The following is a 25,203-nucleotide window of genomic DNA, read 5'->3' on the forward strand; positions in this document are numbered from 1 at the left end:
TAAGGAAAAATGTAAGCTTGTTTTCTATTTCTTAAATAGAATAAACATAGGTGTCTTATAGCTATATGGCATATATTATTTATAACATCAGACCAGACCTTTGTAGGTCTCTATTTTTTCTACTAGTTTTCATTCATGTTAATACTTTGATTTTTGTTTGTTTGGGGTGTTTGCTTGCTCTTATATTTGAATAATTATATGAACAATATTGTTAGTCTCATATGTGTTTGTCTTTTCCAGAACAATTTTTCATTTGCTTCTGCCAAGTACCTAGAACACTATCAGTCTGCGGCAGCTTTAATCCCAGCACAAGTCATTTTCAGAGAGGCCGTATTTCCAGCTTATCTTAACCCTTAACACTGTATCCGCTCCTCCTCCTCCTCCTCCTCCTCCTCCTCCTCCTCCTCCTCCTCCTCCTTCTTCTTCTTCTTCTTCTTCTTCTTCTTCTTGTTTTTGAGACAGGGTTTCTCTGTGTAGTCCTGGCTGTCCTGGAACTCACTCTGTAGACTGTAGACCAGGCTGGCCTCGAACTCAGAAATCCGCCTGCCTCTGCCTCCCAAGTGCTGGGATTAAAGGGGTGCACCACCACCACCCGGCCACACATCTTCTTACAGTGTGTGTGTGCATATGTGTGTGCATGTGTGTATGTGTGTGCCTGTGCATGCACATGTGCTATGGGATGCGATTGTCATGTCTCACACCTTGGGGAGCACCTGGACTTTTGTCTTTTTCACCCTAAAAATAACTGGGTAAAGTGATTCCCTGTGCTAATATACCTTTAAAGTTTTTGTTTGTCTGTTTCCTAATTTTGGCCTAGAATTTCCTCACTGTCTTCTTAGCTCTTTGTCTGATATATACCATCTCATATCTTTACATGTTTACAACATAAAGATAGTCTAAAGTACCTAATTTGTCATTACTTTAAAAAAAAAAAAACCAATTCTTTGTTAACCATACTAAGTTATTCTTATTGCCTAAATGAAGATACTGTTCTATGGCCTCTACCACGCTATGTATGTTGGCCCTGGGCAAAACAGTCTGGTCTGCAGGTCCTTATGAGCGTCATGGTTAGAGGGGTTAACGTGACTAACTCAGAAATAACATAGCCTAGTCCTAAGGTAGCCCTTCAAGTGTAAGAAACTCTGAACGTATCCCAGAGAACAGAGCCTGCTCCTTTCTCTGATGTCCTACTTGCTAAACTGTGAGACATATGACATAGCAAATAGAGTTCAAAGAAATGCTTTAGAATTGGGTTAGCACCTAGGCCAGGGATTTTCATACATTTTGCATTCCCTGCTGTTTAACTAGCCTATGTATCAGTTCCCAGTGAGTGAACTAAAACCCCTGGGTGGAGTTTTAAGGGTGAACGAAGGCAAGGATGCTATAAAATCATAGACCAACTATTGTCTATAAACTGAATACACAAAGCCACGACTCTTGTCGCGTGGAGGTCCACCCAGTTTTTATATGAAATTACTATCTAGAAGCCATGCATAGTAACACAATCTGTAATAGCAGCACTTGGGAAATGGAGGATGCGGGAGGGTAGTGAATTCTAGGCCAGTCTGGGACACACAGGCAAACCTTGTCTTGGGGAGCGGGGGAGGGACAAAGAACAGTACATAGCTCTGAAATTATAATTTTAAGAGACCATACTCCAGAATGTCTCCAGAATGATATAAATTGTTTGTTGTTTACAAAGCATCCCCCATGTCCTGTTGTCATCGTCCCTGTAGAAGGCCTTCAATCGTTACTAGAATTAGAACCACCTCTTCCAATGCCCTCTCCTCTTCTAATGGTCCAGTGGACAGAGATACCCTGCTGGGCCAAGATAAACTCTCATCCTGTTTTGTTTTGTTTTGTTTTCCCTTGGTGAGGATTGGAACTCAGGCACTACCCACCTCATCAGTGCACAGTCCGATCTCCAGAGAAGATGACAAGAGATGGATACCGAGTATCTTTTTTAGACACTAAGTCTTCAGGTTCTTCTCCAGAAAAAGACTTGATACCAAAACCTGATGCCTATCCGTGTACCCATGATGCCTCTTTGGTTAAAGGCCTGGATGTGGGTGATTCTAACCAGATCCTTCCCTGTCAGTTACCTTCTGATGTTTGTCTGGGCCATTATGATAATCCGCATTCTCAAACTCTTTGCCTGCATGGAAGTCTTGTCAAAAGGCCTCAAAAGGGCAAGAACTACCGAGAATATAGTATAAAGCCTTCACACGACAAAAAGGCCATCTCATCCCATCCTTGCGGAGACTTAACATCCTTGTCAAACCCCAACTCCAGCACAGGAAGGCTTCTGAAGCTTAGCTCAGGTAATAGCTTCCTGTCAGTTTGCAAGTCTTTTTAAAGTCATGAATTTTAGAATTATGAATTCTTGAATTGCATCCATATTTCTTAAATTGTGTGTTAGGCTCATGAGTGCTTCATGGAATGTCAAGAAATCTGGAGGGTCTGGGTGTAACATGATGGATAAGCTAGAGAAAATTATATAAATGTGAGTCTCACAAGTGCATGTTATTTTAGTTAAGCAACATCCCAAGACTTATTGCCAGCTGCATCTAGTTCTCTCTGGCCTCCTCATAGATGATCACATGTGGATGTGCATATGTATACACATGTGTGAGCGGGGCCAGACAGCAAGAACTTCTCTAGGTGATGAATTGAGAAAGGAATAGGAAATTTTATTCTATAAAAAAGGATAGTTTCAGGGTAAGTTATAGAGACTAATCTTTAGCTATTAATTTTTTAAAAAAATTTATTGAATACCTATTATATGCCAGATGCTATTCTAGTTCTGAGGTAAAGTAAGAGCAAATTTAAATTCATGTGTACTTGATCATAAGTTTTAAATCTCTGCTTTTATACTAACAAGATAAGATAGTAGGGGCAGCCTGGAGAGATGGCTCAGCGGTTAAGAGCACTGACTGCTCTTCTAGAGGTCCTGAATTCAATTCCCATCATCCACATGGTGGTTCAAAGCCATCTATAATGGGATCTGATGTCCTCTTCTATCTTCTGTCTGAAGATAGTGACAGTGTACTCACATATACATAAAATAAGTAATAATTCTTAAAAAAAAAAAAAAAAAAAAAAAAAAAGATAGTAGGGGCTGGAGAGATGGCTCAGCAGTTAAGAGCACTGACTGCTCTTCCAGAGGTCCTGAGTTCAATTCCCAGCAACCACATGGTGGCTCACAACCATCTGTAATGGAATCCAATGCTCTTTTCTGGTGTGTCTAAAGAGTGACAGTGTACTCACATACATAAAATAAATAAATCTTTTTTTTTAAAAGATAAGATAGCAAGTTAACATATAAATATGTCAGTTGACAAATGTTGGTAGCTTTAGTTAGAGAGAGCAGTGGAGACAATGTGTGGATGACAGGTCCTCACTATATTATAAGAAAATTACTCTTTGATTTGCTGACGGCCTGGGAATAAAGTGTGGGAGAAAGACTCATGGATTCCAAAGTTTCATCCTGAACTACTGGAAGAATGGAGTTACCATTTACTGAATATATATGAATAGAACAGGAGAAATGAGTTTTAAGATAAACATTAAGAGTTTGGTTTTAGGTATCTTAAGTTTGAGATGCTGCTAGAACTTCCCCAAGATTGTGATCTAATAATTTGACATAATAGATGAGGACAAGTGAAGAGGAGAAAGCCAAGGATTGTTACACTGGGGTCCCAGTGAAGAATGTGCGTTAAGAAGGGGGAAGTGAGCTGGGATGGGTGGTGGCGCACGGCTTTAACCCTAGCACTTAGGGGACAAAGGCAGGTAGATCTCTAAGTTCAAGGCCAGTATGTTCTACAGAATGAGTTTCAGGACAGCCAGGGTGACATAGGGAAACCCTGTAGTGTGTGTGTGTGTGTGTGTGTGTGTGTGTGTGTGTGTGTGTGTTCCGTGTTGGAGGCTGTAGGGAAGGGGAATTGGGACTGGCAGTTATTTGGAAATACAAAGGAGTTAGTGAATAGCTTCAGGGGATGCATTAAAATAAAAGTTCCATTGAGGTGAGTTTAAAAAAAAAAAAAAAAAAAAAACATCGGGGATGAAGCAATAGAGTACTAAGTCTATATAACCCCATCAAGGAGTTTCTCGGCCGGGCGGAGGTGGCGCACGCCTTTAATCCCAGCACTTGGGAGGCAGAGGCAGGCGGATTTCTGAGTTCGAGGCCAGCCTGGTCTACAGAGTGAGTTCCAGGACAGCCAGGGCTACACAGAGAAACCCTGTCTCGAAAAACCAAAAAAAAAAAAAAAAAAAGGAGTTTCTCGATGGGAGGGAGCAGAGAAGTGGAAGAGGGGATGGAGATGGAGTCCCATAAGTCTGACAGGAACCATCAGTAGAAGGAGCATATTAACATAGCAGAAAATAGAAAACAGCTGCAGCAGGAAACTACTTGTCTGGTCCAGAGGACATGAAATGTAGTTGGCTGGTAAAGAAGCTGGCCTCAGTTGACATACCAGCAGCTCATCTACAAGGAGGAGGCAGAGAATACATTCAGACAGCAGATAAATGATAAGTCACCTGATAGATTCAGTGGTGAAGTGGCATGGACCTTTGGTTTGATTGTCTGTTTTCTCACTGAGATAAAGGAGGGAAGAGATGAGTTTCAAAGTAACTTAGCAGTGATGAATTAAAGGGAGGAAGGTCAGACAGATGTGTGTTGTTCTCCAACAGCTGCTCTGGTATAGGCTAGGAGCCTGTAGAGTTGCAGTTAATCAGAACAGAGGGGGAGTGGGAGGGTTCACAGAGTTAACGGTGTATGCTTAAGAGTGGTTATCATGACCCGAGATACCAACAGATGCAATGTGTTAGAGAGCTGAAAGGCTGCTTCATTTCCCAGGCTGCTTTCTCCACAGATCTCTATGCCACAACCCATTTCAACAGTGACCCTGCTCTGCTGGCCAATGTGGAACAACAGCTCTCCACCCTCCGGGATTTCGCACCAGCACCTGGTTCTTTCCCAAGCAACCCTGCCCTAGGAAATTCTCTGCGGACACTGCTGCTGCCTCCTGGGACTCCAGAAAACAGACAGATTCCAACTAAGAGGTCATTAAGTCCTTCAAGGAGAGGATTCAAGCGAAAGGACAATGTCCCTGCCAACCTGAATCTGAAGCGTGGTTTCCAAGATACTACAGGCAGCGAGGTGCAAGTATTGACTTGTTTGTGTGTGTACAAGAAACACAAAGACTCAAGAACAGAATGTGCTGCTCTTGGGGTTTGGGGTGGTTCCCACCAATAGTGCTAGAAGTTTGTTGGGATTTTCAAAGGCCTATGGCCAAAATTACCAGGATAAAGCCTGTGATTCTTCTGCCCTTAGGAAAAGCTTTATATCACAAAGGAACTGACCCTGATTGTCTTTGAGAGCATAAACAGGGGACATGGTAGAGAACACTTTAATGTCCTGCAAGGGTTTGCCAACAGGAAGCAATAAAGAAACTGTCACAAGTAACTAACTTACTTGAAATAGTTTTTATAAAATCTTTTTTTTTTTTTTTTTTTTTTTTTTTTGAGACAGGGTCTCACTGTGTAGCCCTAGCTGGTCTGGAACTCATTTTATACATAGATCAGACGGCCTTAAACCCAGAGATCTACCTGCCTCAGCCTCCTCAGTGCTGGGATTATAGACATGCATCACTATGCTCAGCTAAAATCATTATTTTGCTTTTCTGTACAGAGACCCAAATGATTCTAAAAATTTTCCCCAAAGTATCAGCAAGCAAATGAATTAGATCATCCAGAGGATTTTTAGCTGAAAATGAACTCAGAATCAAGAGCTATCTTTTCTGGGTGCTAATTTTCTCCAGGTCCTATTGCCGGCAGGAAGCCTTCCATTTAGGCTGAGGAATGAATGCATCTCCAACAGTCCATGGCCCTCTTCACATAAACCATGCATCGGCCGTTTCCTGTCTCCTGAGGAAGCAGTGTTTGATCAAAGCTGTTCCTAGCCTATTTAAGTTCTGGTTACTGGGAATCTCTTTGCATATTAGGATGACTTGACAGAAATTTCTGTTCCTTGATTCTTTGAATCCTTCCTGTTCAGTTTTCAGAACTCTGGGGGGGAGGGGAGAGCTGGGGTACAGCTTGCCTGTATCGATACGTATGAGGACCTAGGCACAATCACATACCACAAGTAATAAAAGGGAGAAGAAGCCCAGAAAGCCTCTGGAGACAATTGTATTTTTTGTGCACTAAAGGGGGCAGTCTTGCAATATTTTCCTTAAATTTTTTTTGGCTTGTTTTACATTCTCAGCCACAAATGACTATTTTATCAGACAAAACCACTAACTGTGATCATATGTTTAGGATGAGGTCTCAGGGACACTTAGGATATTTGGGATGCTTAGTTACTAAAACAGCCTAAGAAAAAAATTTCACTTCTATTTCATATATTGTTAAAATTTCAACATTTTTGGACTATCTTTAATATTCCTACTTTTTCCTGTTAGACATTGTTTTTCTTACTATGGAGACCTTTCAAAGTGCTAACTTAATCTAAACACAAAGGCAGACTTTTTTGCTTTTAATGGGTGTTCGAGATAGAGTTCAGGGATCACACATGTGCCAAGTCCTTGACTATGAAATATATATATATATATATATATATATATATATATATATATGACGTTTGGTTTCTGAAATCTATCATTCTCAATCTTAAAAAGAAAAAAAAAAGCATTAAACTCAGCATGGTGAAGTATATCAGTAGCACCTGGGGAGGAGTTCAAGACCTGCCTGGGCCACATGAGACTCTGTCTCAACCAATAAAAGAAAAAAAGTAAAAGAAAACAATTAACAGTAAATATTTATTTTTAATAAATTTCCCTAAAATAGCCTCCTGATATGACTAGACTTTTCTATGTTTTAACCCCAAATCAGGTTAACATCCCAAGTATCCCACCTTGTGTCCTTCATATATCCCCAGTCCTCGCTCTGTCCTGATGAGTGCTGGGTACAGACTTTCTGAGTACATGTTTATCCCAGTTGTGATGTCATTCCTTACCAATCACAGGCCACACATGTTACTCAGCTCATGTCACTGTCCTGGGTGTTGTAATTCATTAGCTAATTAATCATCTGTAGTCTTTTACATCAAAGGAGCCAAGAATTGAGAAATAACTTGGCTTTAATTTATATCAGTGTGTGTGTGTGTGTGTGTGTGTGTGTGTGTGTGTGTGTGTGTTGCTGTGGATAGAAGCCAGGGTTTTACACATGCTAAGCAAGCTCTCTATCACTGAGCTACATCTCTGGCCTGTATTAGCTTTGTTGAAGTCCATAAGACTCTATAGAAATAAGGAGATAGCCTTATATATAATATATACATAATAATATTTGTGTCAGGTTGGAATGAACAAAACAACTGTGACTTTTACTATAGATCTCTCCATGTTTTTTTAAATAAAAAATATCATTAGTAATTGACCCAACAATGACATTTGACTTATATTTCTAAAATGTTGGAGAATGTTTTAAGTACAAGTTTATTATGAATTTTAATTTCTCATTAAATTACTCTCAATTTTATCTTATCACATATAGTACTTTTTAAACCATCCTGCAATTTAATCTTCTTTTTATATTACATAGTGCCCCGAACCATACATGTACGTACCAAATAACACATTTTTATTGTTAATAAATTCTAAAAACCTCCATGGAAAAATAACGCTAGATCTACTCCTTTTGAATTTGTCCTTGAGGGTGTAGAGATGAGGCTCCATGACAGAGCACTTGCCAAGAACGTACAGGGTTCTGGGATCAATCTATCAAAGAAAAAGAAAAAAGAAACATGAAATTTCCCTGAATATTTCATGTGATTGCCTTGCACATAGTAGTATTCGGATTCATATCTAAACCAAAGATGAAAGCTCTGTTACTTTAAATAATTATTGATGCTTTAAATGTCTGGATCTTTATTCCCCTTGTTGTATAAGAACCACACAAACGATCCTGGGTTTTGTTTTTGTTTTTGTCTTCTTGAGCCTCTCTCTAGTGACCTGGGCAGTTTGCATGGTTCATCAGGAAACCATAGTCCCCCGATCTCTGCCAGAACCCCCCATGTGGCCACTGTCCTCAGACAGCTCCTGGAGCTGGTGGATCAGCACTGGAATGGGTCTGGCTCCCTCCTCCTCAACAAGAAGTTTCTTGGTAAGTGCATGGCTCTCTGCACTGAGGGCAGGACTTGCTTCTGCCCTGTGGTTTGTTTTGTTAACAGCCATCCAGCTCCCTTAGCTTGCAAGGGGAAGCTTGTATCACTTGCAGACATTTCCCAGAAATGCCATAAGTGACGAATCTACACTGTTGTCACATTTGTCTTCCCTGTTTTGTCAAAATCAGCTATTTATCCGCTTGCTTTGTAGCAGTGGTTTTCTTCTTCGTGTGCTGTGCTCCTGTGTGGTCTTTGGTAACATGTTACATGATCAGATATATGTAATAGAGAGTAGTAATATTAATAATTGCAAGATCATTTTATGATCCATTGAAAGTACCAGTATTGAAGACAGGTTTGATCATCTGAAATTTGCAGAGACTGTTGAAATATTGATTTTTAAAAATGCAAATGAATTAATGTTCTTGGGCTCTTCTCAAGGGTTAATTTCTAGAAGCCTCGGCAGATTGCTTTACAAATGTTGGCTCCTGGTGTTTGTCTGTTGTTTGATGGCAAGAGAACTCAAGGAAATTTTATTCGTTAGTAAAGCTTTGAGAAGAAACTAGAAACTTAAACATTGTTTGGGCTGCAAAAAATATTTTTAATTTCTAAGGGCTGAGGCTATAATTCAGTGGTCAAACATCTTGCACAAACCCCATTCCAGCACTAAAAAACTTTTCTTCAAAGATTTTAGTTTTATCCAGGCAGTAATGGTGTGTTATGCTTTTAATCCCAGCACTTGGGAGGCAGAAGCAGGCTGATCTCTGTGAGTTCGAGGCCAGCCTGGTCTACACAGTGAGTTCTGGGACAACCAGGGCTATACAGAGAGACTGTCTCAAAACAAACAAACAAACAAACAAACAAACAAAAGATTTTAGCTCCAGTTGTCAACATTGGTGTATATATATGCATATAGGTGCCCCATAGAGACCAGAGGAGAGTGTTAGATTCCCTGGAGCTGGAGATACAGTGGTTGTGAACCACCTGACACCTGCTGGGGACTGAACTCTGGCCCTCTTCAAAAGAAGCAAATACTCTTAACTGCTGAGCCATCTCTCCAACCCCCACCTCAAAATTTTTAATTAAAAAATTTTACGGGAAGAGTACAGAGAGGGTAATATATGTGTGAATATAATAATAAGTTATGTACATGTATGAAACTGTCATGATAAAATCCATTATTAAATATAATCAATATATGTTAGTTTAAAAACTTAATTCTAAAGGGACATAGAGGATAAAGAAACTGTCTTCTTTTCCATGTAGAGCCACTGTTGCCACTTTGTAGGAAATCATCCACTGGAACAGTACCTCTGGACCATCCAGGGAGGGTTCTGAGTTATCCTTCACAAAAGATTTGGCGTCCATTCAGCCACTTCACTCATGTCAAAAGCGGACGCTTAGATTGCAGAGCAGTTGTTGGTTTGGATTCTGAGCTTTGGTCTTTAAGATTCCCCATGTACTCAACCTGAATTTTTGTTAGGTCTCGCCAGAGATTTGCTCCTGTCCTTGGTGGTCCCTGCACCTCTTCAGCAATGGCATCACTCGCTGCTTGATGACAAGGCGGGGAAAGCCTTGCGCTGGAGGGAGATGGAGCCAAAGGAAGCAGGGCAGCTGGTTCCTAATGATGTGGTATGGCCCCTCCCTCATTGCGCTCTCCTCTTCCTTTACCAGAAAAGACATAGCATCATGACTAGAACAGCTGGGGGCCTGAAGAGCATCCCTGCCATGGACACTTAGACATTCCAGAACCCAAACAGGGAAAAGGCAGGTGGGACAAATCAGGACTACAGAACTTGTTAGGACGGGGACATACAGGTTCTTCAGGAATGACTCCACCATCCTAGTCCAAATCCAAATCTCCTAAAGAAATACTTAAAGGTCAAGGTGAGGAAGCCGATAAAAACTCTAGGGTAAAAACATGTAGGATCATACCACTGAGAACCAGTGTGGAAGGCAAAAGCCATCTTTGTCCCTTCTGAGCCTCAGAGCAGCAGCCATATTTGAATATCTGGCTGCTGGCTTTGGGAAAGAAGGAAGAATCTTATAGCCCTCAGTTTCTGTTTTCTTACCTTCAGTGGGTTTTCGGGCACCAAGCTGGGCCCTAGAAATTTCTAATTATTGACTCAGAATGCCAGCCCCTTGCAAAGCCACCACTGTTCAAGCCAGAGTCTAGATTACTCACCAGGAAGACCGAGATTACACAGGATCAGTTTGAATGCTGCCTTTGAACTGTGCTTACCATGAATCAAATTTGTACTGAGGTCACACAGCTGTACCCCATTCTGTCTGTCTCTAGAGGAAAAAGCACTCCCCAGGAATTCACATTCTTAACCTGTTGGTACATTGTTTTCTGGTCTAAAGGAAAGTTTGAAGCAAAAACTGGTCAAAGTGCTGGAGGAAAACCTTATTCTGTCAGAAAAAATTCAGCAGTTGGAGGGAGCCGCTGCCACCTCGATTGTGAGTGGGCACCCATCTCACACACACGGTAAGTTAGGAAAGCCAGGGGTGTGATTGCCCAAAGTAACTCTTGGCAAATGACCTGTTTAATGATCTTCATCTGCCAAAGGCTGCCCTCGGTTTCCTTTAGCCATTATTTGTCTTTGGGACTTACTGGGAATTTGATCTTAGCTCAGAGAGTTATCTTATTTTTGTGGTGCTAGGAATCCAGCCCAGGCTGGGTCCCCAGAAAATTGTAATGTAGGCATCCTTGAATTACCACGTAAAGCTTTGTGTCCGTGTAAAACATACATGAATGGCCTTTTTAGAACGACAATGCCTTTTGTCATCACAGCAGGAGAATATGTGTAAAGAAATACAGCCCCATGACCCAGCAATGAATACCACCAGTATTTCTGAATTATTTCTTCCAGTTATCCTCCACACGATAGACATTCAACTCAAAATTTAAATTATACCATCACTTTTAAAGATAATTTACATACAAAATATAGTCATCTTTAGTTTGATTCTAACAAAAATTTAAAACACTTGTGTAACTCCAGAAAGTTACCGTACATATTATATAAAACACTTGTGTAATGCCAGAAAGTTACCGTATATACTTGTGTAGTCATTTCCCCTCTGTACTCCAGCAACCACACACCTACATCCCTTAATGGCACTAATTAAATGGCACCGGCGGCTCACACGGTGCTGCATGAGTAGCCGTCATTTGTCTGTCAGATTCTATACTGTTGTTTCTAATATTTAGTAACCATAAAGCTGCCTTCATGTATGACAGTGACTGTACACTACGGAGCAAATGTCGGTAATTCTAAAGAGACTGACTGTTCCAGGGGACGAGCTCATGTGAAGTAACACCCGGAATGAAAAGTTTTCTGAGACCACCTTGCTTCCCTGGTGGTAGAGCTACAGCTCCGAGGGAGGCTCATGCTGTTGTCAGTGACACTGCTGCCCAAAGCTGCTGGACAAAGATTGGCCTGCACTTCAAACTATTTCCCTAGAAGTCAAAGGGCACAGACATTTTAGACAACACTAACTCATCCACAGAAACATGGTTTTGCTTAAGCACATCAGTATTTGATTCCCTTTCACTCCATCTTCCCGAATGCTACTTCTTCCTTCTTTTCAGATTTATTTATTTATTTATATGAGTACACTGTAGCTGTCTTCAGACACACCAGAAGAGGGCACTGGATCCCATTACAGATGGTTGTGAGCCATCATGTGGTTGCTGGGAATTGAACTCAGGACCTCCGGAAGAGCAGCCAGTGCTCTTAACCACTGAGCCATCTCTCCAGGCCCCAAAAGCTACTTTTGTCTGTTTTGTTTCTGTTTTTGTTTTTGTTTTTTGAGACAGGGTTTCTCTGTGTATCCCTGGCTGTCCTGGAACTTGCTCTGTGTACTAGGGTGGCTTAAAACTTAAGAGATTCACCTGTCTGCCTCCCAAGGGTTGGGATAAGTTTGTAGGCCACAATGCCCAGCAGAAAATGCTACCTTTTCTTTTTAGGTTTGCCATTGTGGTAAATGAAAAACAATACCCACTTAAGTATTGGTTTTCACTATTTCATTACTATCATAGGTTGATCTATATTTTAAAGTCTACCTTCAACTTCAAACCTCTAGCCCAGCTTTCATAAGTAAATACAGCACTCTACAGCTGTGAGAAACTCGACCTGGGAGCACTGAGCCTCCACTATTAAACTCAGCACCACGTGGTGATAGTCACAAACCCCAGATAAAATGGAAACATCAATCTTCTCCTACCTATTTTGAGAAATAATCCTTTTATTCAGCCGTAAGGCCTGGCTCTGTATGGCAGCTTACTGGGGGTTAGTGCAGCTATGGCATTCCTGCTTTTCACCTTTTAGACCCTGCTATTCAAAACGTGATCCATGGTAGGTAGCATCGCCTGGGAGCTTGTTAGTCAAGGGCATACTGCCTACTGAATCGGAATCTATTTTTAACAAGCTCCCAGGTGATTGGTAAGCACGTTAGCGTTTTCAGAGAATTATTCTAGAAAACTGGATCTTCTAGGATCAGGGTCCTATGCTCTCACCTACCTCATGGCCACAGGCAGGTGGCAGAGTATAAGGCAGGAGTAACTGTCTTTGCTATCACTGAAATATTGCAGTTTTATAATTTTATAGATTGATACAGTTGTAGATGTTTTCACAAACTAGGTAGGGAGAGAAGGGCACCTGGTTCCAAACCAAAATGGAGAATGCAGGAGATTGTTTGTTTACTGGGCATAGAGAGAGGGCAGGTGTGCCCCTGGTCCTCACTGGGGTACTGTGGGCCATGGTCATCAGCTGTAGTGAAACTGGAAACTTGGTGCACCTATGTGCAACTGTACCTGGCTGAATTGTAAGTCAGATCTGTTGCCAAATGCCATATTCTTATCAAATAACCCCTGTCTCTGAGGGAGGGGATGGTGGGGGTCACATATGGGGGTCACAGGCAAGATGTTCCTGAGTACTTGAGCGCTACTCAAAAGTGAACTTAGAGTCCTGCTCACTCCTTGGCTGCTGTGCCTTTTGTAGATGATCTTCTGCACAAAAACCAACAGCTGACTATCCAGGTGGCCTGCCTGAACCAGGAGCTGACGCAACTGAAAAGGCTGGAGGAGACAGTCGCTCTTCTCCATGAGAGTCAGAGGTAGGAGCAGGCCTGGCTGGCTGGCTTCAGAGTGTGTGCTCACTCCTCTCTGCCTCCTCTGCTTTTCTTGGAAGCTAGAATCCACACCTGTGTAAATTAGTGCAGTCTGTATGTAAATCTCCTGTACTTGGCCAGTTAGCCAGGGATCAAAGGACTAGTTTAGTTCAATACTGCTATGATACACCAGGGACAAACCTTTGATGGCGTCGGTGGGTTGCAACTACTCAATTAGTTTTTCTCTTGGTGGCTGTAATAGGACTCTAGGGTCGTCTGATTGTTTTGGTCATTACCAACCCCTCAGATCGGCCATCTGGCTCCTCTGGGAAGTATTTGCTATTGGGCCCCAAAGACTCACCGAGAGCACTCAGTAGGGACTAACTGGGAAAAGAATCTAAAGTACACTCTAACGTCAGCCTCTTCACACAGAAAGCGCCCTCAAGCTGCAGACTGCAGACACCTGGGCGAGGGGAGAGGCTGGGAGGTGGCTGAATGTAGCTGGCAATCCACGGAAAGCCCTTGAAAAGCTGATTTGCTGGTTCACCTCTGCTATGACTTTCACTAATGTTTACAAACCCAAAACCCCCACCATTACACCCAGATCTCCCCACTGATTTTCTGTAGAGTGGCAGTGAAGCCAGAGGGCCAGATCCCAGATCCAGGCCCTTTCTGGGTGACCTTACAAAACAAAACAAAAACCCAAAAAACAAAGCCCCCAACTTTTCAGTTTGTCATGGTGGCACCTGCTTCTAATCTGGCACTTGCGGTAGTAGGAGGGTCAGCACTTCAAGGACAGCCTCAGCTACATACTGAGTTTAAGGCTAGCCTATACCACCTGAGACTCTATCTACAAACAAACAAACAAACAAACAAAAAACAAGCAACATCAAAAGTCTTTTCTAATTATTTCAAGCTTTACAGAGTAAGGAGAATAATATAAAGTCACGGTTCTCAAACCTAGGTCTGCATGGGAATTCCAGGAGGCGTTTGTTGAAACGCAGATGCTGGGTCTCAGGCCAGAGTTCTGATTGGCACTGTAGGCTGGGGACTTGAGAATCTGCATTTTGGTGTTTCAGGCTGTGCTGTGGCTACTGGTCTGGAGCCCACACTGTGCACATATTCTATCCCTTAAGGGATGAACACTCACCGTACCCACCACAAATGGACTTGAAGGAGCTCTTTCCCTAAGCCATTCAGCTCATTTGTTTTATTTTTACTTTGATGCTTAGGGAAATTTTGGGGGTTTATTTTGTTTGTACAGTTTTATAAAACATATCATTATCCCAAAGTCAAGTCCATAAATAAGATCAATGCAGAAGCGTCCACTGTTTCCTCTTCCTGGCCTTCTGCAGTGGATGCTGGCGGTGCTGTTATCTGCCCATCTTTTATGCATAAAAGGGAGCACAGGTGTTACTTATTTAATTCATTTTTTTATTTTTAAAAATGTTTTATTTTATGTGCATGGGTACTTTGCCTGCACACATGCCTGATACCCATGGAATCCAGAAGAGGTTCCGGGATCCCTGAAACTACAGTTACTGGTAGTTTCGAGCCACCGTGTGGGTGCTGGGAATTGAACTGGAATCCTCTGAAAAGCAGCCAGTGCTTTGGGAGTCACCTTCCAGGCCGGCTGTAACTCGTTTATTTGTGTTTGGTAGGAAGGGAGGATTGAATGTGCTGGAATATGGGGAGGGCAGCGTATTTTCCTCTTCCGTGAGGGTCCCAAGGATCGACCTCAGGTTGTCAAGCATGCCTGCCAGCACCTTTACCCACTGAGCCATCTCCTTGGCCCAACAGTTTTATCTTGAAAAATCAGTTCACAAGAGTCTATGAGTTAGTTCTCCATCCTTGTTACAGATGCCTAGTACTCATTGTATGATTATACCTATTTAAAAAAATAGTTCTCTATTAATACCAGTTTAGATGAACAGTATTTGACTTCCAAAAATAGCATAGTGTGAGCTGTGGTGTGTGTGTGCCCAGTGAGTGTGAGGTCCACGTCTCAGTCCCCATCTTGAAGCCCCCAAACAAAACAGTTCGGTAACTAATGCTATTTATATACATTTTTTTTTTTTGAGACAGGGTCTCTCTACATAGCCCTGGCTGTCATGAAATTCACTATGTAGACCAGGCTGGCCTTAAGTTCCAGAGCTTCACCTGCTTCTGCCCCCTGAGTGCTGGGATTAAGGGCAGGCACCACTACACCTGGCTGTATACATCATATTTTGTGCTGTTGTGTGAATGGCTTTTAGTGTTGTGTGATAATTCCGAGTTCAAGAATGCAGTAGAGGCTTGCACCATTAGTCTGGTATGGAGACAGGTTGTTAAAGGAGGCAGTGATTAGGGAGTGGGGGTTGACGGCCTGATCAGACTCCAGTGTCCCTGCGGTTCTCCCTCCCTCATCAAGAAAGGAATGGAAGAACCATTCCATAAAATGTGAGATCCGCCACTGCTTCAGTCAGTCTGGAATGCAGCCCATGAGCAGAAGCAAAGGAACCGTGGTCTGCTTTTAAAATAACCACTCATACATTGGACAGTTGTATAGAAAGGTGTTACTGCGCTGTACGCTTCTCTTTAGTAGCCATTTCAGTCCCAGATGCTGTGTGCTTTGCTTTTGTGATTTCATGACTGCCTTTCCCCCCCTCCTCCCCCGGGCCTCAGATCCCTGGTGGTAACTAATGAGTATCTGCTGCAGCAGCTGAATAAAGAGCAGAAAGGCTATTCCGGGAAATCACTCCTGCCTCCCGAGAAGAGCCATCCTCTGGGGAGATCGTCGCCCTTTGGGAAAAGCACGCTGTCTTCCTCCTCACCAGTGGTACACGACACTGGTCAGTACCTAATACAGAGTGTCTCAGAAGCTGACCCCGAGCCTAGTCTGTGGAGCTAGCACGGAAACCGTCCCCACCAGCTCTCTCACCCATGAGGACGCCCAGTGCTGCTGTCCCTGTGGTGGGTACTGGTGTTTACCCCCAAAGATTAAGAAAAACTTATTATGATTACTTTATATTGTCCCTCTTTTATTTTTCCATTTATCTCCCCTCATTTGGTCATTCTTTCCTTCTGCCCACACAAATTGTTGGCACTTGGTCCTAGGCACCATTTCACACAGAAACATTTGATTGAAAATGTCAGAAAGGAAAAAATAGTGGACACTTTTCAGTGTCATTCGAGGCTGTGGCGGAAAGTTACAAAAGAACATCTGTCACTTTTGTGTTAGAACCTTTGTGTTAGAAGCATTTCCAGAGACTGAAACATTTGGAGTCCCCTCCCGCCACAGTGCAAGCGTATACACTCTGGAGGAGCCCGAGGCCTGCTAGGACTCAGGTGACAGTCCTCAGAGGTTGATCTAATGAGAGCCTGGAATAAGAACATGTGGGTGAATGTTGGGTACATGTGGAAGCTCTAGTGAAGTCTCGGTGTGTAGTGGGTCTCACAGATTAGGATGCTAAAGGAAAGATGCAGAGCCTCTTAGACTAAGATGCAGAGTCTAGTGAGCCCTGGAGGACCATGGGTCAGGGATACAGTGGGATGTGGTACCACAGGAGTATGTGATAGGACATCAGTCTTTGCCTGGAGAATGCAATGTCAGGAAAATGTCCCCAGAGGACAGTCAAATGAGACCTGAGAATAAGCAGGTTACTAGGCAAGGCACAGGATCAAGAGGAAGAACAAGCGGAGAGCTGCAGCTTTGCTGTGTCACCAAGGGAGTGGCTCCTCTCCAGGGCTGGGGGCAGGGAAGGCAGAGGAGCTTGGCTGCATGGCTCCTTGCAGACTTCCCACTAAGGGGCCGAAGGGTAGAGGCGTGCACTAAAAAGGTTCCCTCTATAAAGAGAAGGGGTGACTGGAGCAGGACAGGCTAAGCACAAAGAAGCTGGACAGCAGAAGCAGCAGGAGCAGGCCCACCCAAGGCACGGCTTGTGAGCATACCTGGGTCCAGTGCCATTTCACACATGAGGACTACACATTCTTTGGTCCTGATAGAGCAGCTATCTTAAACCTCAGTGGGTCTGCTTCTATACCAGCTTTCTCCAGAGCTGCCAAAAAACAAAACACTATCACTCTGATGCCACCTCACCTATGTCACCATGTCAGGAAGAGAGGCAAGGGGCTAACTCACATGCCGTGCAGGGAAGGAGTCTTGTGCTATGTTGTGGGCTGTGAAGCCTCCATGTTTCTGAATTATAAATAAATCCACAGACACCTGATTTTATCTTTTCAAGAGGAGCCATAAGCTTTTGTCTGCATGTTCCACAAAAGCCAGTTCCTCTGTCTCTTTGTCCCATTAAGAAGTCTCCATAGAGCCTAAGCCTTGCCTAGAAAGGGGGATGTCTGAGTTGTTACATTTTAGAAACAACTCAGGACACAAACCACCTTGCTATGCGAGCCACTGTGGGCAAACATGGTGTTTCTTTGTACCATCCACCTCTTCCTGGCCCTAGTATGAGCATCTTACGGTGGCAGCCCAGCATCTGCACAGAGCTCCTCTAAAAAGCAGCGAAGAGCCTGGCATACTAAGCCACCTCCGTGGTCATGCCCTTCGTCACAGGACATGGCTGGTCCTGACTCAGGCCAGCCATTCTTGGGCTTCTGGTCATTCCTGGGGAGGTAAGTGCTCTCAGATTCTGATTTTTCCTGATGTGTCATATAGTCTGGGGAGACAGGAGGTAGCTGTTATAATGTCAAGGGAAAGGCCATAGCTGTCACCATGCAGGGCTAGCTAGAACCAACTTGGAGAGCAGAGAAAACCCTCTGGAGCAAAGAAAAACGAGTAGAGAGGCTGGCACTCTAAGCCTGCCCTACAGTGGAGGAGAAGAAAGCAATTCTGCTGTGCAACCAGTTCTCAGGAAGGTCTCTGCCCAAACAGACTTTCCCACTGTAGAGAGGTATTAATGGGGTATCCTTGTCAGCAGAGCCTTGCTAGAGAAGGCACTCATGGGTTTTAGCCTCAGGAGTCCCCCTGTCCCTAAATGGACTTTGAGCTGCTTCTGGCTCTATGTGGCTTGTCAAAGAAAACAGATCTTTCTGCTACTATGTGGAGTTCAGCGTCAGGCAATACCTGCCCCCTTTCTCCAAGCCATCCCAGCAGTCACAGGAATAACAGGCTGCTGCCCCTCTCCTCTCCTCTCCTCATTAGCTGTCTTCCCTCCCCCACCCATCCCTGCAACTCTAGCTGAGAGTGGGGTCCATGTATAGACACAGGTAAACCCACTTGCTGTGGCGATCTTTCAGGAAGTAGAAGCTGGAAGGATTTAGGATTTCCACAATGCTCACTGACATGAAGCTTGTGATTCAAGCGAATTTCCAAGGCTACATGGAGGGACTACTCCTTCACTGCTGGGGAGGGGAAAGCTGGAACTCTTCCCAGGTAGCTTGAGAGGGCCATCCCAGTGAAGAGCCAGCCTCTGGCATCTAGGAGACAGGTGCTAGCCTGGTCCCTCTGCTTTCCACCTGACCTTTCTTCATCCCTGTCGGTCTCACACCATTTGTCCGCATGTCTCCTCCCCACATGGCTGGGCTTAAGCCCAGTGAGAGCAGAACATCGCAGGACAGCCTGTGGGGATGGGGTACACAGAGAAGTTACTGGTGAACCTGAGCCTCTGAACCTGGAAGCTTCCCTCTCGTGAACAGGCCAGACCACCATCTCCTTGTTACCACAGCAAGGAAGCAACGCATGCGCTCTGGGAACAGTTCTAGCAAGACACCGGGGGCTCTGGAAGGGAGCAGAGCGTCCCCACCTTTCCCACTAGAATGATGAACAGATGGGAGGAGTCAGCCAGGAGTCCCTCAAGTGGGACACTGGGCTCATCACTGGCCATTAGGTCCCGTCTTTTGTTGGTTTGTTTTAATTTTTTTTTTTTTTTTTTTTTTTTTTTTTTTTTTTTTTTTTTTTTTGAGAAACAGTGTTAGGGGTTGCTGTGCCAGACAGGGTAGCATGAAGACAAGAGGTTTACAGTTTAGGGTTCATCTGTTGAATTCTTTTTCTTCCCTCAGTTTGCTCCGCCATAAATCAACTGTTTATTCTCTAGTTCTTTCTAGCCCTGAATGTTCTGAGATTCTGGCTAGAGCCCAAACACCTTACCCTAGTAGCCCCCTGCTGGCAGCCACAGTGCTGAGGCCTGCCCCTGAGCCTCTGCCAACTCTGATGTCTCATCCTTCCTTCTCCTGTGCAAATGGTGAGAGCAGACTGAGGCCTTATTGATTGGACAACAGGCTGTGATGTCACCGCCCTGGGTCAGGGTCCAGTAAAAAGCTCTGCATCTCCCTAAGGCTGTCTTGGACCGTCAGGCTCTGCTCTGCCCTAATGGAAAGGACTCACTAACGGAAGGAGATAGTATTTACCCTTGGCATGGCTGCCAGTGGGAAGGAAGAGGCAGCAGAGTATGTGTGCAGGAGGGGATGATAGGGGCGCTGCAATGTGAATGACCCATCACTGTAGACTCAGTCAGTCCATCCTGGTACAAAAGGTATCTTTATTGAGGTCTGGGTAAGAATTAGGCACTTGGCCAGAGCAGCAGCTTAAATATGAGGCAAGCAGGCAAGAGTCAGCCATGCCTAGGACCAGGCTGGGGCGGTGAGGATACAAGCACTGACTCCCAGACAGACGTCAGGGAGACGTGAAGAAGGGACACAGCAGTCTGGGTCAAGAGGCCTGATGGGATGGCCCTGGGACTGGGCAGGAAGCTCTTGGTGGCAGATCCAGCAGGGAGGGAGCCAGGCTTTCTTGCTCCATGTGACCCTGGATCCCAGGCTGGGCCTCCAGTGGGAAAGCCTCCCTGAGGGCTTTGGCAGGTATCACTTCTTCACCTTGGCATCATAGGTGCCTGCGTTCTTGTAGGCACTCACGTAGCCACTGTCATCCAGGATGTCCTGCCGTCCAGCGATGCCCTTTCCCTTGCCGCTCTCATCAAAGCGTTCTTTGTGGGATCCTGTATACTTACTGGTGTCTGTCAGCCGGTCCACAGCACCACCTGTTTTAGCTTTCTGTTTAGATAGAGTTCCCCCAGAGTCATTTAAGAGGGAACCTGGCCCATTCCACTCACCCCCATTCCCACTGAGATCCCCCACATCCATCTCAGTAGCAGGGCACTTACGGTAACACCAAGGTTGGCTGGTTCTTTGCCCGCTATTAGCTGGCAGATGGCATCAAAGGCCTCTTCCTTGGTCTTGCCCTTGAACCGCTTAGTTGCCAGCTCTTCCAGTGCCTTCTTGAACTCCTCATAGTTGATTACTCTAGCAGACTTTGCCCTGCCGGGCACCATGTGCACCATAAGGATCCCCCCTTTTGACACCCTCCCTGATTCCAGCCCCTCAACCCCTGACTTTCTGAAAACATGAGAAATGTGTCGCCTTGGCACTCACTTGACTTTGGAGAAGACGATGTCGACATCGGTACCCGTTACAGCCTTTCCATCAGCCACCTTACAGTCTTTGCACAGCTTGGCCCAGTTTTTGCCGTTCATCTCTTGCCCACTGGCCTTGGGGTCACCATGGATGGCAAACTTCCTGAAGCTCTCCTCCAGCCCAGCTATGTCAGTGCTCGCTGCCATGCTGCCCTGAGGGGATCCGCCTCAGTCACCTCCCAGCCAAGTCATTCCCACCTCTTCTACACCCAGAATGCCCCTACTGCCTTCTCAAACCTGTGAGGTCTGAGTTGGCAGCACCTTGGTCCCTCAGTCAAGACTGGGTTGCCTAGGGAGAGAGGGGTTAGCACCTTTTGTCTGTATGCCCAGAGCCAAGGAAGAACTATAGGTAGAAAGGTGCCATTGCTCAGTGCCAGCTCTGGATGTCACTAGGGTTCAGAAGATGAAGTCATGATGCCCACACGGCCCTGGGAACAGAAGGGCACTGTCCAGAAAGACTGTGAGGATAGCAGCTAGGGCCATGGCTTTGTCTGTCCCTGGCACAAAGCCTGGTGGGGTGGAAGTGGGGGTGGTGTCAGAAAAACCTCCCTGAAAACTCCATGTCAATCTGGGTCAATGCCAGACAAGGCTGGTGCATGGGCAGGTATGTCTCTGTAAAGGTCATGAGACCTAGGGAGGCCAAGCCTAAGCCTGACAATAGAGCAAGAGCAAGGGCAGCCGTGCATGCCCTAGGCAGGGGCGCAGCTGGCCCAGCCCTGGCCTTGTTACTATTTGCTGTTAAACAAAAACATGAGGGGAGCAGGAACTTGGGTCTGGCCTGGCCACAGTTTGTGAAGCCTGGAGACAGTTGCTAAGGGAGGGTGGTGCTGCTTGGAGAGCGTTGCTAAGGGTAGGATGGTGTCAGGGCGGCTTCAGGGAGAAGCTCCCAGTGCTGCTGGGCTGGGCCGGGCTGGGCTGGGCTGGGCTGGGGATCAGGGGCCCAGGGTGGGGCATACCAGCACTCCCTAAGCCTAGGGCACAACCGTGGCTTCCTGGCCCCTTGCCACTGATTGAAGCTGTAGTTTCCAATCTGTGGAGCTTAAGAGTGGGAAACTGGAAGCAACCTAGGTAGAGGCTTGTACAGTAGCCCCTAAACTCCATGCTGCCAATGGGACCATGATCTTGGTGCCTCAATCCCTCACTGGAGCACAATCCCTCCTCTACACTTCAACCCTCCACCTTAAGTGGTCTTATCACTAAGCATAACCACACCAGTCCACATTCCCATAGCTCAGATGCACTGAGTCCTGGCTCTCCACAGCCCTGCACTGGACCCACTGACCGTACCCACAGCCCTGCACTGTACCCACTAACTGTACCCTCAGCCCTGCACTGTACCCACTGACTGTACCCACAGCCCTGCACTATATCCACTAACTGTACCCTCAGCCCTGCACTGTACCCTCTGACTGTACCCACAGCCCTGCACTATACCCACTAACTGTACCCTCAGCCCTGCACTGTACATACTGACTGTACCCACAGCCATGCACTGTACCCACTGACAGTACCCACAGCCCTGCACTGTACCCACTGACAGTACCCACAGCCCTGCACTGGACCCACTGACCGTACCCACAGCCCTGCACTGGACCCACTGACCGTACCCACAGCCCTGCACTGGACCCACTGACCGTACCCACAGCCCTGCACTGGACCCACTGACCGTACCCACAGCCCTGCACTGTACCCACTAACTGTACCCTCAGCCCTGCACTGTACCCACTGACTGTACCCACAGCCCTGCACTATACCCACTAACTGTACCCTCAGCCCTGCACTGTACCCTCTGACTGTACCCACAGCCCTGCACTATACCCACTAACTGTACCCTCAGCCCTGCACTGTACATACTGACTGTACCCACAGCCATGCACTGTACCCACTGACAGTACCCACAGCCCTGCACTGTACCCACTGACAGTACCCACAGCCCTGCACTGGACCCACTGACCGTACCCACAGCCCTGCACTGGACCCACTGACCGTACCCACAGCCCTGCACTGGACCCACTGACCGTACCCACAGCCCTGCACTGGACCCACTGACCGTACCCACAGCCCTGCACTGGACCCACTGACCGTACCCACAGCCCTGCACTGGACCCACTGACCGTACCCACAGCCCTGCACTGGACCCACTGACTGTACCCACAGCCCTGCACTGTACCCAGTAACTGTACCCACAGCCCTGCACTGTACCCACTAACTGTACCCTCAGCCCTGCACTGAGGCCTCCTCCACCCACACCCAAAGCCTTGAATTTGACCCCTTTTCCCTTTCCATCCGCACATAGACACTAAGACCCTACATAGACTCCCCCTCCCCAGCATGCCCACAGCCCTGCAGTAAAGTGTCCTACTACAGACCCCTGACTATCTCATCAGATCTCAACTGCAGATCTCTGACCACACCCTCAGCCCCACCCTGAAAGTCCCTCTCCAAATCAAACCCTGTGCACACTTGCATCTCCATTTCACATACTTTTAACTCACATCCTGAAGGCCCCAGCCACACTCACTAGCCAGGCTCTGCATCCTTACAAGGCCCCCCTGGCCATACCCTTAGAGCATTCCCACTTGTCCATATACCTACAGCTTCTGACACAGCCCTGCCTTGAAATCCCCCAGTCTGCAATAACACTCCCATACTTCCATGCAGAGCGTTGGACACCCACCACCACACACTCACACAGAGTTTCCTGACCACACCTTTAGCATTCCCTCTTGACTCAAATACTAGAGCTATTGACACAGACCTGCCCTAAAGCCCCTCGGAGTCTAACAGCACTGGCATCGGCCATGTTCCAGCATCATGTAAAACATTCCACCATCACCAACCACACCCACTGCAGCCTCCTGACCACACCCTTATTCTCAGCCACCATCTTTACCTCTGCCTCTTAGAGAAAAATAGGTGTCCAATGACCACAACCTGGCCCCCTGAACAGCTTCCTCTTCTTCCATTACTAGCTGGTCCACACTGAAAGGCCCTTCCTGGTGACCACACCTACTCATCCATAAGTTGCACTTTTTAAGACTGAGAAAACCAGAGATTGCACATTGCAGGGACCTCTGTGGGACTGTAAATGGGGTACCCCACACACCCTTTGCCTCTCTCAAGGATGTAAACCCACCCAGGGAACCTAACGCCCTGTACTAGATCACCAAGGGTAAATGGGTCCAGGGGAGTCTGGGTGCTACAATGATGCTTTTCTCAGGGAAGTGGGAGGCTCCTAAGCCTATTGCTCACTCCTGTCTATGGGAAGATTGATTTGGGAGCTGTTGAGTGGAGCAGAGTCATGGGCAGCTGCTCTGGGGTCCTCAGACCCTGGACACAGTGGTCATGCCTCTGAATTGAATCTGCTCGTCAGCTCCTGCTGGGACAGCTGCAGTCATCAATCAGGCTAGCAAGAAGGTGGGGGCAGGAGTGTGTGTGGCCCTTGGGGCCAGGGCCGGGGTGCTCAGCTGATATCCTCAGCTCAGTACCATCCGAGGTTGGTTCAGGCTGCTCCCACCCACCCATCCTTTTGGGAGATACGAATTAGGGTGGTCGATGTTCAGTCTCCTACCGGCTTCTACCTCTTAGCTGCTCCTGAGCGTGCCTTCGGACAGGACCCAGGAACTGATGCTGGAAACCAGGAGGCTCCACAGCTCCGCTCCCTGCCGGCTCCCGGGCGGGACTGCAGCCCGGGCGGCTCCGTAGTATTATCCCCTGTTTCTCGGTCACCATAGAGACAGTGAGTCCCACCCCCTAGGCTGTCTCGGCGGGAGAGTGACCAAGGTCACGCTAGCTCCTCCCACCAGACCCCGCCCTATGTGCTCTGTGGGCGCTGGGCCCACAGAGTTGCAGCGACAGCTTTATCCTGCTCCTCCCCTTCAGCTGAGGTCCTCAAGCGGCCAGAGCTGCCCTCTGCAGTCCTGGATGTCCTAGAATAGGAACTTCCATGGCCAATGGGAAAACAGCTCCCCAAAGTTCCAATGGAGTCCCCAACCCTCAAAGGACTTCTGGAAGTATCAACCCGAGACTGTCTAGGAGGTGACTTGAAGAAAAGAAGGGGATCCCGCCCCTCATTGACAAGGATCTACAGCTAGCTCAAAGCCCACAGCTGCTGCTAACCCTGCATTCACCTACTCCTAGGTTCTCAGTAGGCGAGGTTCTGAAGCACTGGGGAAGACTGAGACAATCAGTGGATCACACATATTTAGCTCCCACCCCCAAAATGCTGGGTACTTTGATGGAAGCAATTCCTGAACCTCGAGAATGACTGCCTCCTTCCATTCTTGTCTCTCTGCCTCACAGCTTCTGTTCCTATGCGCCTCTCTAACCTGCTTCCTCTTCAGTCTCTAACTGCAAATACTACTAAACAACCTTGCTGAGTGTGGTGGCACACGCCTGCAATCTGGGAATTCAGGAGACTGAAGCAGTAGGTTCAAATTTGAGGCTAGTCTGGGCTACAAAGGAAATGGGAGGTGGGACAGAGGAGAGTGGTAGTGCTTGAACAAGACACCTAAAAGAAAAATC

General features: G+C 46.2%; 2 protein-coding genes across 4 annotated transcripts in view; one reads left to right on the forward strand and one right to left on the reverse strand.

The window, feature by feature from the left end:
• The window catches only part of Lrrc36 (leucine rich repeat containing 36), a 51,442-nt gene extending 35,159 nt beyond the window's left edge, over nucleotides 1–16,283 (forward strand). Inside the window, exons 8-14 of one of the 2 annotated variants that reach the window (XM_076915766.1) lie at nucleotides 1,878–2,321; nucleotides 4,872–5,158; nucleotides 7,995–8,160; nucleotides 9,645–9,793; nucleotides 10,526–10,649; nucleotides 13,168–13,282; nucleotides 15,975–16,283. In XM_076915766.1, coding sequence (XP_076771881.1) covers nucleotides 1,878–2,321; nucleotides 4,872–5,158; nucleotides 7,995–8,160; nucleotides 9,645–9,793; nucleotides 10,526–10,649; nucleotides 13,168–13,282; nucleotides 15,975–15,981 — 1,292 coding nt within the window. In that variant the 3' untranslated portion in view covers nucleotides 15,982–16,283. Of the gene's footprint in view, nucleotides 1–1,877; nucleotides 2,322–4,871; nucleotides 5,159–7,994; nucleotides 8,161–9,644; nucleotides 9,794–10,525; nucleotides 10,650–13,167; nucleotides 13,283–15,940 lie in introns of both variants that reach the window. The other variant, XM_034522166.2, reaches the window with a different exon arrangement.
• Nucleotides 16,284–19,729: 3,446 nt separating this feature from the next.
• Nucleotides 19,730–24,558, reverse strand: Tppp3 (tubulin polymerization promoting protein family member 3). 2 transcript variants are annotated; one of them, XM_034522097.2, is made up of 4 exons: nucleotides 24,251–24,558; nucleotides 20,639–20,832; nucleotides 20,371–20,524; nucleotides 19,730–20,260 (listed from the first exon to the last, which is right to left on the reverse strand). In XM_034522097.2, exons 2-4 carry the CDS (start codon nucleotides 20,824–20,826, stop codon nucleotides 20,072–20,074), a joined length of 531 nt encoding a protein of 176 aa, XP_034377988.1. In that variant the 5' UTR covers nucleotides 20,827–20,832; nucleotides 24,251–24,558; the 3' UTR covers nucleotides 19,730–20,071. The 2 variants fall into 2 exon arrangements, with proteins under 2 accessions (XP_034377988.1, XP_034377989.1); XM_034522098.2 differs by having other exon boundaries at nucleotides 24,261–24,494.
• Nucleotides 24,559–25,203: the final 645 nt, after the last annotated feature.

The sequence above is a fragment of the Arvicanthis niloticus genome, chromosome 18 (genome assembly GCF_011762505.2).
Source record: "Arvicanthis niloticus isolate mArvNil1 chromosome 18, mArvNil1.pat.X, whole genome shotgun sequence".
NCBI classification, from domain to species: domain Eukaryota; kingdom Metazoa; phylum Chordata; class Mammalia; order Rodentia; family Muridae; genus Arvicanthis; species Arvicanthis niloticus.

What these genes read in the sequence shown, in the direction of transcription:
- Tppp3 (XM_034522097.2), bottom strand. Translation starts at nt 20,826, where the DNA reads ATGGCAGCGAGCACTGACATAGCTGGGCTGGAGGAGAGCTTCAGGAAG. An exon ending in ATCGTCTTCTCCAAAGTCAA is followed by an intron (nt 20,525 to 20,638) that starts GTGAGTGCCAAG and finishes GGTGCCCGGCAG; the next exon opens with GGCAAAGTCTGCTAGAGTAA. An exon ending in CAGCCAACCTTGGTGTTACC is followed by an intron (nt 20,261 to 20,370) that starts GTAAGTGCCCTG and finishes CTATCTAAACAG; the next exon opens with AAAGCTAAAACAGGTGGTGC.